The 15,242-nt window shown below is 41.2% G+C and overlaps 1 protein-coding gene across 2 annotated transcripts; it reads left to right on the forward strand.

Moving 5' to 3' along the window:
- LOC141793263 (uncharacterized) lies at window positions 1-6,111 on the forward strand. 2 transcript variants are annotated; one of them, XM_074673796.1, is made up of 5 exons: window positions 1-172; window positions 2,957-3,074; window positions 3,708-3,819; window positions 3,903-4,119; window positions 5,473-6,111. In XM_074673796.1, exons 1-5 carry the CDS (start codon window positions 1-3, stop codon window positions 5,637-5,639), a joined length of 786 nt encoding a protein of 261 aa, XP_074529897.1. In that variant the 3' UTR covers window positions 5,640-6,111. The 2 variants fall into 2 exon arrangements, with proteins under 2 accessions (XP_074529897.1, XP_074529898.1); XM_074673797.1 differs by having other exon boundaries at window positions 3,708-3,813.
- The last annotated feature ends 9,131 nt before the right edge of the window (window positions 6,112-15,242 follow it).

Raw genomic sequence — 15,242 nt, forward strand, 5'->3', positions numbered from 1 at the left:
ATGCTGGCCAAAATCCTTGAGGACATGTGGGTGGAGCCAGAGGTGCTGGAGGCCCTCAGCGAGGAGCAGAAGAGGATCCTCTTCTTGAAGATGAGACAGGAGCAGGTACGCCGCTGGAGAGAGCGGGAGGAGAGAGAAGAGAGGGAAGGAAGAGACACCAGGCCAAAGAAAGGTAGAGTCACACTCTGAGCTCAGCACTAACACTGGAGGGGGGGTACACAGAGGGGCTTTGTTGTGTCGCAAGGGAGAAAGATTTCTGAGAATTCTTACCAACAATAACTTCACTCATTCATACTCAGAATGAACACATTCTTTTGTGGTCAATACTATCTTAAATACAATCCTCATAAGCATGTGTATGACATTCAAAGCCTATAAGAGCTGGAAAACTTGCTTCCATTTAGCTGGAGCTAAAGCAAGGAGAAGAAAACTCTTATACTTAAACTTTATGTAACAGAATCAGCCTATTAGCATCTATACAGCTCACTTTTTAACATCTTTTACATTTCTATCTCTCACTGTGAAAAACACTGGTTATAAAACAGGTTCACTGGTATATGTGGTGAACTATTTATGCTGTGACTACTTGTGTCTCGTGATAAAGATTTATGCTAGCTGCCTCCTCTGTTTTTAGCATCTAAGCTAAGCTAAGATAACTAGCTTGCTGTAGCTTCATACCTAATGTTCCCATTTGATGGTTGCATCAATCCTCATATTTACAGAGAATTTACCACAGAACTTGTACCAAGCACTACTTTTTCCCTCTTAATGGATTTAGCTTGCTTTAAAGCAGTGTGTCTCAAACTTTTTTCAGTGATGTACCCACTATTATATGTTTTTTTTCTGGCAAGTATCCTCTAACAAGCATAAAGCAGTTTTAGTTGGGAAAAAAAAGACTAAAAACACAGCGCAGTACTATGAGTGTCTATTGGATATACTACTCACTTTATGAACTTAAACTTATATTTGATTCAAACATTGATTAAGAAAACGGTGTTTAAGGAATTCTGCTTGGCTAATATTTTCTAATATACATTTTTGAATCTTGCGTACCCCCTGGGGTACACACACCACTGCTTTAAAGAAGTTGCTGCTCGTGTTACAGGACTAGAGGTTAAACTCTGTCACAATTATAATTATCTCTACTTAGTTTCATGTCTTCAGTCACTTACAGTCAGCGCAGCTGCAAACAAACACACATTCAACTTTTTTTTATGTTTTAAAGTCTGAAAAAAAAATGCAGTTTTCCCTCCAGTTCCCTTTATGCTTTGTTAATGTAGATCATAAATCTTCTAAAGTTTTCATGGATGTGTTACTCAAGCTGTGCAGTAACACTCTCTCAGGTTACCAATCAGATCAGTGCGTTCAAATGAAACCCAGACAAATCTTCTCCTCACTCTGAGTCACCGTGTGTCCCTCTGCTTCTCCTGTCTGTCCGTCTTACTCATCTCACCAAACCTTCCTCGATTCAATACATTTGTTCCTCTCTGAGGCCTCACCACCTCCCTCAGTGCTGAGACAGAACGAGAAGGAGTGTGTGTTTGTAAAACTGTCCCTCCTTTCTCGTTGAATTGTTTGTGTATGGTTAAATGAGCCCTGTTGTTTGGTCTGTTGTGAAGCTTTAAACCAAGTATTGAGTTACCACCTCAGTGTACCTAATCTCTGCCATGTCACCTGAGAGGTGAGTGAGTGAGTGTCTCCTCAGTGTTTGCGAAACACAACAAAAGATCCAGTTAGTCATCTTTCAGTCTTTGTATTCAGGCTGTGGAGAGTCGGTCATTACACGCACAAGCCTATAACCGCCACTTGAAGAGTATTTACCTGACCTGTGCACACTGATCTCTATGATGTCCTGTACTGCTGGTTATACACAGGTGAGGTACATGTAAAGACAGGTATAATAGAAGCAGTGTGTTTCTTTGTTGGCACACAGTAATTCACTGCTGTGAACATAAAGCAGTCATACAGAGATGATTTCACAATGTAAACTCACAAAGCAGGGTCTGTATTTAAACTCCAGGCATTCAGAGCGGCCGTTGAAAAGCTGGTTACTGATAAACCTGCAGGGTCAGTTTACAGCCAGGAAACGATCATTTCTGAAGGACACTCTCACTCTTTGAATTTGAATTTTTTAAGCCACTCCCCCAGCGCGTGACATCACTGAGAGTTTAACGCCCACTGAGATACGATGCTGTCATGGAAAACACTTGTTTTCACACCTTAAAGAGAGGGTTGTTATTTCCCCATAACCATGTCATAGTGAGGTGATCATACAATTTTAAAGACACACCCACACCTGTGTTATGTCATGGCAAGTTTCCACCTCTGTGGGATACTGTAGCATCAGGAAAGACACCTGTGATCACACCTTGTAGAGTGGGTTTACTGCTGCTCTCTGTTGTAAAATAAAAGTAAATAAATCTCACTTTTATATTAAACGTAATAGCTATAAAATTTTGTATTTGTCTCTTTTTATAGTTGATTACACATGGGGAGTTTGTTAGAACCAAACCATATCAGCTGATTTAAGTATTTGGTTTATTAAAGTGGTCCAGGTCAGACTCACGTAGCGTCTCTGCTCAGTGACAGAAACTAGGTCACTTTTATTCCTCCTTTCCTTTCCTTCAGATTGATTTAACGGTTTGCTTTTATCTGTGAATTTGTTTTTCATTGAGACACATTAAATAAATGAGTCAATACAAAGTCAGACACACAGACCCAGACATGAATAAAAGGGTCAAATACTGAACAGTCCACACTTAGAAAGGACAGGCTGTGACTGTTTGGTAGCGCTCCCTGAGCTCTTTACTGATAGGACAGCACCACCTCCTGGATGAAAGCCAGAACAACAAGTCATAAGACGACTGCTTTTCTCAGAATTTGCCTTAGAGATAAAAATATATCCGCAGCAGGCTTACTGACTCTGTTTTTGACTCATATTTTCTCTGTCCTCTAGCTTACAGTAAACATGTGAGCTGGCTGCTGGGTCGGGATGGAGACGTGAGCGTCAGTGTGATCGGAGAGGTCGACGAGTTCAGGTCGTCCAAACTCCTCCAGAGCCTCATGAACAACAGGTACGGACAGAAAAGATCGAGATGTGAAGTGTCACATGACTTTGAGGCGATGATGAGGAAGTGTGAGAGCAGTTTATGTACGCTTCAGCTGAATGATTTGTTACGGTATCAGTCAGGCAACACAGTGAGGAGGAGTTTCTCCATCACATTCTGGTGAAAACAGATGAGAGAAAAATCGTCTCTCATGTGGTTTTATCCCTCATGCTAAGCCATTAATTTCAAACATCTAACATTAAGACTTTCAAACAAGCTGCATCAAAACAGCAAACCAAAACTTTCCTCTAGGTAATATTCATGAAGTATCATCTTGTACTTTAAGGATACTTCATGAATGAGTGTTTTTACTTGCTCTGTGCTGCTGACAGCTCAGTCAGCCAACATATCAACCATCGTAACAACCACACAGGAACATCCTCTGAAGGTTCTGCCTCCGTTCCCTTTAACTGGGTAATTACATAACCCTGATTGACTTTGATAAGGAGAACAGTGAACCAAAGAGTTTCATTCAGCCGGCTGTCTCCTCGTTCCAACACGATTATAGAAGTTATTTGCCTTATGACTAGCTGGAGGATTGGTTCAAAGGTTGGGTCTGCAGACTGTGGAACTAAAAAAAAGGATGTCTTTGTCTCTCAGAGTCCGCAGTGACGATATGAACTGCATCCAGAGAGAGGACGTGCTGCCAGGAAGAGAGGCCCAGCAGCTCAGCTGTAAAGAAGACATCCAGCTGGTCCTCACTGATGTTAGTGTGAGTTCATGTGTTTGTGAAACCCAGACGACAGAAATAACCGTGTCAGACTCTCGTCATTAAATTGTGTTTCTCTCACACAGGATGCTCCGGCCTCACCAAATGATCCATCATCTGAGAAGGATTCAGACTCCTGCAGCATCGAGGACCAAACACAGGACAGTGACAGCGAGTCAGGGAGCAGCTCGGACAACCAAGGCGAGTGGACGATACTCTACAGGCCTCACTTCAGGAGCCCTGGCAGCCAGCCGCCCACAGATGACCCCACAGACACAGTGATGAGGAGCGAAAAGGACAAAGGTAATAAATCAAGAGAGGAACCAGATTCATGTGTACGGAGATAAATATTACCAGTGGATCATATTTAGAAACAAGCTCAAAGAGCATGTACTCAAGAAGATGCAAAAACAGGGCAAAGAAATAAGTGTCGGACTGGCAAAGAATAAAATCAGACAGAGAATAGAAAACTTTAACAGAACGCTGAATAAAGTTACACTCAAGCTTTATTTGAATAAACTCTTTCGACTGAGCGAGTATGAGCATCCTCAGGCAGAATGATGCCAGTCTGAGTACTTTAAAGATTATATCTCTATTTCAATTTTTTTTTCTTTTTACTTTTGATTGGATAGGATACAGGACAGTGGACAGAGCAGGAAACAGGGCGAGACTGAGGACATGCAGGAAAGAGGCCACAGGCTGGATTTGGACCCAGGTCGCCCTCACAAGGGCGAACCTCATGAAGCGCAACCTAGGCCACAAGGCCATCCGCGCTCCAGTATAACTGTTTCCTATTCACAAGTATTAAACTGGTTAAACTAATATTGAACTTATTTTGAACTATTATTTAAAGACTACATCAAATACCTGACAATGAAGAGAGCACACAATGCTGGATCATAAAAAAAGCGTGATCAATCTTTAAAAATCTCTACCTTTACCCACTACATGAATGGATGAAAAACAAGTATAGAAACAGGCACGGTGGGTCTGCAGAGACAGAGACTGCATCACCTGCCTTCTCCCTGACCCTCTGCTGGTTTAAGTCCTGGATGGAGGACAGGTTAGTTTTGATAGTTTCTCTGCAGACTGGATCGTCCACTGCAGTCTGTTCCTGTCCTGTTTTGGGGGTGAATACAAACCAAACAGTGATGGACATGCAGAGGACAGACTGGATTATGGCTGTGTAGAATTGGATCAGCGGCTTCCTGAGCTGGCGCAGGAAATACATCCTGTGCTAGGTCCTTTTCCTGGTGTCTGTGTGGAAGGTCCACTTCCACTCATCATTGGTGATGGTGGATCTCAGAAACCTGAAGGTCTCTCCCCACCATCCAATTAGCAAATTTAAAAGATTTACAGTCTGGTCTTTAACTGGCCAGAATGAACTTAAGCATGATACAAGAACAGCATCTAACTAAAAAGAAATTTGTGCCTCGACTTTCATGTGAGAAGACAAACACTGGAGCTGTGAAGTGTCATGAATGACCGGCTGACACTCGTGTCCTGATGTTTGTTTAATGTTCTGAACAATTTTGGACACATTTTTGTTCAAATCTTATATTGACGATAATTCTACTCACAGGCACTTGTGCAAATCAGAAAGTTTTAGTGTTGACATAAGTATCACTTAATGTATTGTTTCCTTCTCCTTCTCAGAGATCTTACGCTGTGAAGAGAAAAAATCAGCGTATGGAGGTCGTGTGGCACAGCTCAGGAAAGCCTTCGCCGATGATCTCCACAGCTCACCACCTGCCTACACCAAACCCCCCCTACCTGCCAAACCTGCTCACCTGCAGAACAGAAGCACACCTGTACGCCACTAGGACTCAAAGTGTGCCCACAACATTGACCCAAAGGGGCACAGCCTGCTGACACGAGTGCACTGAGCCCTGTGCAGGAAACAGGGCTCAGTGGGATCCTTACTTGAACCTGAGCGACAAACTGAGACACAAATTTTATGGCCTTGATATAAAGACCAGGCGTCAGATGGTGGATGAAGTGACAGACGGACTTGAAAGCTTCTGAACAGTACTGAAGTCAGCCTGGATGATTAAATGTAGCTTTGATGTCGCTGGGATCAAATAGTTTCTATTATTGACAGGCAGAGAGGTGTCTGCAGGACACGTTCAGACTGTTTACTAAACCTTTAAAAAGCACTGTTTCATTGTAAAATGAGTCTTAATGAAGTTTGAATGTATTAGCATAAACATCGTGACCTTACTGAGGTTCACCTGTTCAGAATATTTAAACTGTAAATGAAGTCTTTGTAACTTGTATCTGTACTGTTTAACGTTTAATACATGTTTAAAACAAAACGAAACACAGACTGCTGCCTCAGAGTGTGATTTCAAACATGTCACACCTATCCCATGTTTACCTAAACACACACACACACACACACACACACACACACACACACACACACACACACACACACACACACACAACTTTACCATAAAGACTGAGAAGTTATACAGCCGCACCACTGAATATCTGTTGAGATGCTAATGTTGCCCATTAAAGGAGGCTTGTCCAAAGTCCAGCTCAGGGGCCAATTAAGGCCTGATATCCATTTTTCTATCTTAAAATAGAGTTTTTTATGGCACATACGCTGCTTAACTAATTTATTAGACCATCTGTCACAAAAACAAGAAAACCATCCAGAAGTCAGAAATTTATCAAGACTAAGATACAACCACCAAACACATTTTTCCATTCAAAAGCATAATTAAATAACTGTAGTTAAGTTTTTTTCTGCTGTGTTCGGATATCAATAGATAACAAAAGTTATTATCAAATATATTATTTGGATTAATATGCTCGCACATACTGGTGGATTAAACATTACAAGTAAAACTAAAAAAAATGCTAAACAGAAATATATGGTTAACTTTGGGCAGCAGAGGCTCACACCTTACACTGGATGCAATACATTTATGAAACACTGTAAATGGATCTAATTCTAGATTATTTGTAATGTTGCATTTTGATTTAAAGAGAATTAAAGTAACTTCCGTATCGTCACAAAAACCTACGTCTGGGCTTTACATGGCCCTGTAGGGCAGCTCTTCAAACAATAACGTTGTTTGTTTCTTTCTTACCATGACATGTTTCGACACCAAACTTCCTGCAGGCTTCCTCTGAAGAGTCACGTGATGCTGTGACTCATCTGTCAGCTGATTCAAGGCGGTTTGATCGTCCCACCAGGTGCGGCAGGACGACCACGCCCCCTGTTGTCCAACAGGACATTTAAACAGAGTAGTTGTACAAAGCCAAAGCTCACAAAACTCCTTAAGATATGATTAAATAAATGTATTTAAAACTTAAATAAGGACACAGGCTGGGTTTAAATTATGAAATGGAAAAGAAAAGCAATCCAGTGTTTAAAAATTGTTCAAGGTGTTGGAAAAAAAAATATCTGGTTATAGTTAACTAGTTAAAATAGTCTCATAAACAAAATAGAGGAGCATTTGATTTAATCCAGACTGTAATCCAGATATCATTCTCATTTTCTGTGAGAAGAAGAAGTTTGATCATGTTTGCTGTGCTACATTTCCCTGAAAATTGAAAACGTATCATTTGTCATCAAGAGACAATTCAGGTCCACAAGGTTTTGTTACATGAGTGAATATATCATAAATGTATCTGACACCACAAAATGTTTTTTTTTTTTTTAAGAAATTATCAAACATACATATTTTTAAAAGCAATCATGTGTAACTCTTTTGTTGAAAAACTATAAATACACACACACACACACACACACACACATATATATATATATATATATATATATAAATATATATATATATATATATATATATATATATATATATATATATATATATATATATATATATATATATATATATATATATATATATATATATATATATATATATATATGTATATATATGTATATATATGGCATGGTAATTTAGCATACTAATGTAAGCTTGAAGCTCTTAATGCATGTTTAGTCTAGTCATAAAAGTGCAGCATCTTTAATGAATTGTGAGAAATATGATGGTTCAAGACAAAATCATCAACTCTATCATTTTAAATTGTGTTAGATGCTTGTGTTTTTGAGCCCAAAAAAAGTTAACCAGTAACTGTCTTGTCACAAAATCATTTGCCCCCCTGCATTGATTGTCTTGTCTCACAGCCTCTGTTGTGTGATTGGATCCATACTGAAGTCCTATGATAACGACCGAAACCATTTCCATCACATCTGCTGCCACAAAATGTGGCTGGGAGTAAACAAAAAAACAGAACTTGTGATGAAATTATTTTGTCAGACGTCATATTTCAGATTCAGTTAGTAACTCTTTGAATTCAGTTACTGTTTGGGACTGACGACACACAGACATCAACAAACACTGGCATTGTTAGCGTCCTCACTTCTTGCTTGTTCGGGGCCTTTCAGCCTCCAGCCTCGTCTAAAGTCTGTCAAACACATGATCAGCTGGACCGGGGTCAGTTGACAGGGAACGGTCAGGTGACAGGCTTGGCTTGGAAGGAAAGTTACACTTTTTGGGCTTTAAAACCTCAAAAGTTTAGGATGATCAGCCTGCACTATCATGGAGGGGAAGAGACTATATGAAAAGGTGCTGTGGTAGTCAGCCAGCAGGACTGGAACAGCCTCTCACACTCCTGTGGCCTTGGGTCAGCACGCTAATCTCATGGCTATTGTCCTACACTGATCTTAGACTATTAAATACTACACTCTGGTTTAAGGCTGGATGACATACAGTGTTATATATATTTACCAGATGTTACCATTAGAGCTTTGTCGGTAAACTCATTGTTTTGAATGGTGAGTACTGGTGCTGGAGTGCTTGACTAATAGGTGACATATTCCCTTTACTTGGTCACTAATCCCTGAAACCAGATTCCTGCTGGGACTGGACCATTCAGCTTGTACTGTGTGAAAGCATAGTGTACTTTTATGTCACTGTCTATGGAAAATGAGTTAAATAGTCAAAAGTATAAAACATGATTTTGTTTTTACAGTATCAGTATGTTTGCATACAAAGGGAGACGGGCAGAGATGATCGCCCAAACAATGATTATCTATTGAGCAGGATGAGTCAGAAAACAGCTCGACAGAGATCAAACAGAGCACAGAAAGCTAATTAGCATGTGGTTCCTTCAGAGACAGAGGGCGAGACGCTCGGGGAGACAGAGAAAATGGGAGTCAGGTCACGGGAAGCAACACGTCAGAGTCAACTCAATAAACTTCTTCACATTCCCTCACTGCTCCGGCACCCTCAGCCTGAGCATGTGTGTGTGTGACTCTGAGGAGCATGTGTGCGTGTGTGTGTCTGACCACCCATATATCTTGAATCATGTGACTCAACACGAGCAGTCATGCAGTGTGAAAAGCCCCACTATATATAGAAGAACAGTGTTGGGTTTCTGAGCAGAGCATTGTAGAGTCCAGGCGTCTTTGTCCCAGAAGAAAGTGCGTGTCATTGACTTGTAATGTTTCCTTCCACTGAAGGTGTCAAGAGTCTACTCCTGCTGCTGCTGATTTCCTGTAATGCTGAAAGGTGAAACCGGGACATGACAAGCACTTCTGCCTGGGCTTTGTGACACCAAAGTCCATGCTTGATGAAAACAAAGGTTAAAAAAGTAAAAGTTTGAGTTTCAGAAAAGATGTTTATTGTATGTTTCTAATATGATCATAGAGACAGGTGAAAGCTCCGTACTTTTCACTTAACAACACCTCAGAGGTCAAATCATGAGTTGGCGTTTCCGAAAACTCAGTGAGTGTTCTTTGGCGAGCCATGAATGGTATAAACCATGACTTCAAATACTTGCTATGGATTGGTAATGTGGCCTCTTCTTTCATATTTTCTCCTTTGATCACATTTTGAAAACATTTCCAAAAGTAAGAGTTATACCTTTGTTACGTATGTGTGGAGTTGCCATTTCAACAGAAGATGTGACGTAAAATCCTGGGGACAAAGGGTTGCAATAATCCTGATTCAATGCAATGAAAATAAGATTATTTGTAACAAAATAAAAAGAAGGGCTAAAAGTTGAGAAAACAAACATGGATAATCCAGATTTCAGTGACTCCTGTGATGTTATTTTCTGGATGATCAGGTCTGTGTCTCAAAGAGTAATTGTTCATCCCCTGATATTTTACCCAGTCTCACGTAACTACTGTGAGTCAAACTGTTTTGAATGTGGTCTCCTTAAGAGTGAGTTCTCGTGCTATTTGGAAGTATTGGGCGGTAACTGCAAACATTTATTCAAGTATTACACTAATATAGAAAGTTTAACTTTTAATTACCCATCCATGCTAGCATGCATGCATACATTTTAGACAGTGAAACTCTACTGTTGCTACATAGCTTAACTTTGCGCCAACAATAAGAAAATGTAATTATGGTAGATGATTTCTTTGTGGTAACAGTGCTTCTTGGTCCACAGCGCCACCTCTTTACCCGGAGTTTTACACACACTGTTGTGAAGATATGACACTTTTAACAAAGTGTGTGTTTCAGTTACACAGGACTAAGGTTTGAAACATGACAACAAGCAAACATTGCAGCAGCTATACATATATCGCTTTGTACCTTAGTTTAGTAGTTGTCTGTATTAAGCCCCCCAGTAGTCATCTACCAAGCAGAGCTAACGTAACCTCACTCTTCATTTTATTGATAGACTCTCAAGTTTGAACAGACCACTGCAGAATAACTGCTGAGTGTGGATTGGAATGAACATTAGCACAAACAGCTAATGGCTAAAAGCTCATGTTTTAGCCATTAGCTGGTACACTATCATATTCCCGTTTAGCTTTCTTCTGCTCTTCTGTCCTTTTTCAGTCTGACAGTTTAGCTCCTGTGTCCACCATCACTACAAATTTAATCACAGTAATCGTTTACAGCAGAGAAAAACGCAGACCTCTCTTCTCACTTCTAGACTTCATCAGCTGACGTGGTGTTGTCATAGAGACTTAGACGTGCTGTAAATCAATCTGGTCTTGCTCAGACAAATTGGGAACCTGAGAAGAACCATTTCCAAATAACCTTTATTCACACTGATAATCTTATTTTAAAGTGTGCATTACAATTAGGCTCATTTCTAGAAGGGAAACTTTTTCAAGATCACTTAGAAACTCCTCACAGCCCTTTGAAGTGTAAACTGAAGACCTATCTCTTCAGGCCGGCTTTTATTCAAGGTTATACGATATTAAAATTTAATCATTTTATAATGTTTTAATTGTCTTTAATTTTCATTCTTACCAATTTTATTTATCTATTATTTTTAATTTTGTGATGATATATATATATATATATACTGGGCAGCAGTAGCAGTATATTATTATTATTAATTATAATTTTAGTAGTAGTGGTAGTTAGGGAGGCGTACTATGTTGAGCTATATTCATCCTTGTGACTGTGAAGGAGTAGAAGAGAAGGCGATTTTCCATGCTGGACATGAACACAGCATCACAAGGTCATATATTGAAGAATGAATATGTTAGATTAAAATTTTTTTATACTTTAATATTAAATAAGTTAATATTCTTTACTACATAATCACAAAGGAGTACCAAAAATTAGTACGGTTGAGTACCAGTACTGATTGCCAGGTACTGGGCATCAGTAATATACTGTTACATTTATATCAATGAAATACTAAAGGACTGACATGGTTTGTTTTGAAGTGTAATTAAACACTGGTAGGTTAATTCTTTAACAAGAAGCAAACTCTATAGTTACCTAAAATAATGTCCAGAAAACTACAGAATGATATGAACCATAATATATTAGGAGATGAAAAACTGCTGTTTCTGAGTTATCAATGAAGGATTTTAGAAACAATTCAAAGGCAGTGATTTTGTTTTCCACATGTTGGATTTTTTGGCCATTTTCTTTTTGAATTGTGTGTTTTTTGAAGATAAATGATAACCATCAGTTTTATGTTTTACTTTTAAAAGGTTTATTACAACTCTTTCACATGCAGCAGAGTATTTTCAGCATTTCTTATTGTTACATGTGATTGGTGATTTATCATCCTTTCACATGGTCTTAACATCTGATCCAATCAGATTCTGACTAACTTGAACTTCCTGCTCAATGCTTAATATCTCATCTCTACAAAATGTGCAAAAAGTCCAAACCTAGATGCACATAAATGGTCAATGTACTGTTTGCTTAGCTTTACAACATTAGCATTGTCATGCTAGAATGTTAGCATGCTGTTAGTGTTTTTAGAAACACTGAGTGTGAGCTCTGCATCCTGCTGCGGCCGGCATGTGGACTCCAGCGTCTGTTTACATTTTACAAAGAGTGATGCATCAAGAGAGGATCCAGAGAGATGTGTGTTGAGCTTGGAGGTTAAGGCACAGAGGCTGGTTTCCCTCTAGATTTGGTTGCTGGTTCCACTCCCAGCCATGACCCCACTGTCTACTGCCCACATTAACCAAACAATGAAAGGATTGGGCAGATTTAACCATTTGGGAGCTGAAGCTGAACCAAAATCAGAGGGGATCAGAAAAATAAAACAAACATTTACTCCGTGTGTTTGGGTTTTTCATTTGTTAAACCCTTTACAATTAAGCTTTTAATCCCAGCAGGGTATCCTTAATTTGATGAAAAAATCCCAGATATTGTTGTAACACTGTACCAAGTTGTCTTCATGCCCCTAAGTATGAACAAGGACAGTCAGTCATGAAGCATTTCTGGTGTTTTTGAGAAAACGAGGTTAGATGAAAATGTGCCTTTCAATGCACAGTCAGATTATTCTTTGTTTGATTATCATAAAACTTGCGTATGAATTTCATTTATCTTACAATGGAAATCATATGTCCTAGCGTGAGGTATTGAGCTCTTTTCATGAAGAGCTGCTCTGGTTAAAGGACTTTATCACCATACTTTGCCTGACTTCCTGGAACCGCCGAGCCTTTTTTAAATCAGCGGCGAGCTAAAGATTAACAGATTTTTGAGTACACATTACCTCAGAAACCAACGACATGTGAAACCAGAAAAGAGATGAAACGTCAGAATATCTTTATATGTGTGTTTTTTAACAGGTGCTGTAAAGTTTAACATAGATGTTAATATATTAGGGTCAAATGTTTCATTTGAATGTTTTCAACTGTCTTTGTCTTTGTTGAGGTGATGGAGACCCAGACAGAAATAGAGACCGCTGTTAATAGAAGATGGTCTATTCTGGGACCACCTTTAAAAGATTTAAAGGTCAAAGGTCAAGAGTCCTCTTTTGACCCCTATGTCACTAACATATAACCCGAGGCCTAATGAGTGGTGGCTTTTTTTTGAGCGATAAACTATTGTGTCCTGTTTGGGAGATGCTTTCCGTGTGTACCAGGGTGAACACAAATGGATAACAGAGACGTGACGAGGAGTGATCTCAGAAAGATGCTGTTTCTGCAAAGCTGTTACACATTTTCTAACACTGGGGATGCAGCCAACTGGGGAAGAAAAATTCACAATGAGACACAGTGTCTCCAAGCAGACACTGTGGCCAAATTTTCAAAGGTCTGGCTCATGAGCCCGAGTCCACCCAGCTCCAGCGCAGGTTGCCTTGGGCTGGCAGGTTGTTCCATTGCAGAGTGAGCGAGAGGAGTTTTCCTCCAGAGTGGGCAGGGCTGCTGGTTCTAACATATGTAAGCTCCACAGGGGTCTGTGACAGCACACACCCGCTATCTGGACAATGCATCCATCATTAACCCTCATCTCACGGCGTCTCACCGCCTCTCATTCAGCCTCCGTCAGTGGGCTCGCCTTGGATCTCGTTCTCATCTCTCCTTCTCTCTTTGTTTGGTCCACGTTATCTTCATCCCCTGCTGTCCATCTCCCCATCCGTCTCCCTGCATATCTCCCTCTGCCTCTCTTTCCTCTCCCCCAGCGGCCTGCTTTTCATCTCTCTGTTTCTCTTTCACCCCCCTTTACATCCCCCTCTCCTCTCTTCTCCCTCTGCCCTTCACCACGCCCCCCCTTCACCCTCTCCCTAGATCCGCTTTCCACTTCCCCTCCACAACCCCCACTCCCCCCAACTCTCCCTCTCTCCCTCGCAACCCTTCCCCCTCCTCCTTCTCCTCCTCTCTGTCCTCCGTTCACTCCCTCCTCCTGCCCCCCTCCTCCTCCCTTTCTCTCCTGCCATCTTGCAGGCCAGTGGAGCCAGACTGCAGGCGTTCAGGGAGTCACTGGACCTGCTGGGCAGCGGGTGACACAGATTTCCGGTGTGTGTGTGTGTGTGTGTGTGTGTGTGTGTGTGTGTGTGTGTGTGTGTGTGTGTGTGTGTGTGTGTGTGTGTGTGTGTGCATGCGTGACGAGAACAGGGAGGGGGGATTAAGCTCCAAATCACTAGAAAGGCAGCGAGGAGAGGGGGAGAGAAAGGAAAAAAAAGCTGCAGATCCAAGAATTTGAAATTCCCCCCTTTGTGTGGGAGATGAAGAAACACTAGACTGTGGACTTAAACTCAAAGACGACGTGTTTCTCATTCAGTGGGAGCGTTGCACTAGCGTGGTGCTGGAGCTCACTGCTTTTCTCCATGAGTTGGCAGTGTCCTGCCTTGGCTGGCGTGCTGTGCTTTCTCTCTTCCCCTGCCTGACAAACACGCACACACATGCACGTACACACACACACAGTCCCCACTCCCCCACAGATGCATGCACACACACACACACTCACACACACACACTCACACACACACACACACACACACACACACACACACACACACACACACACACACACACACACACACACACACACACACACACACACGCACGCACAGTCCCTCTGCGATCCCCCTGACTGAAGGCACACAGGAAGTGCAGCCGTGGCCCAATTATAGCGTGACACCTCGGGCCGGCCGTTGCCATGGTTACGTCTTCCCTGCGGTCCCCTGGAGTGTGGCGCCGAGGAAGAAGGTCTTATCACATCAGCCATCGTTACGGCAACAAGCAAAAACCCACCCTGTAGCCTCGGTCCAGCTGGCTGTGTATTTTGTTTATTATGAGTGGATGCATGTGTGCGTGTGTGTGTGTGTGTCTGTGTGTTTATGATTGATTCTTGTGAATAAAAACAGGTAATTGTGTAATTGTGTGAGTATGTGTTTGTGTGGATGCAGCAGAGTGTTTGTGATTGTGTGTGCATGTCAGGTGAGGTGTGTTTGAGTGGACTTGCCAAGGCGGCGTGTAGGTGTGTTTGTGTGTCTGTGGGGTTGCGATAAGGCTCTCAGCCACACCATTAGGTGACTCATAATCCACACCGCCTCATGCACACACACTCACACACACACAGAGAGCAGCATGAACACACATATGAACACATGTAGGTGAACAACCAGAAACACAATTGCTATGAGACACATACACCCAATTAAATATGGACACACACACACACACACACTGATGAAAGATGAGCCAAGCCTAAAGACAGGTG

The sequence above is a fragment of the Halichoeres trimaculatus genome, unplaced genomic scaffold, assembly GCF_033239565.1.
Source record: "Halichoeres trimaculatus isolate MK-OKI-2021-1 unplaced genomic scaffold, fHalTri1.1 fHalTri1_scaffold_7, whole genome shotgun sequence".
Classification (NCBI taxonomy): Eukaryota; Metazoa; Chordata; class Actinopteri; order Labriformes; family Labridae; genus Halichoeres; species Halichoeres trimaculatus.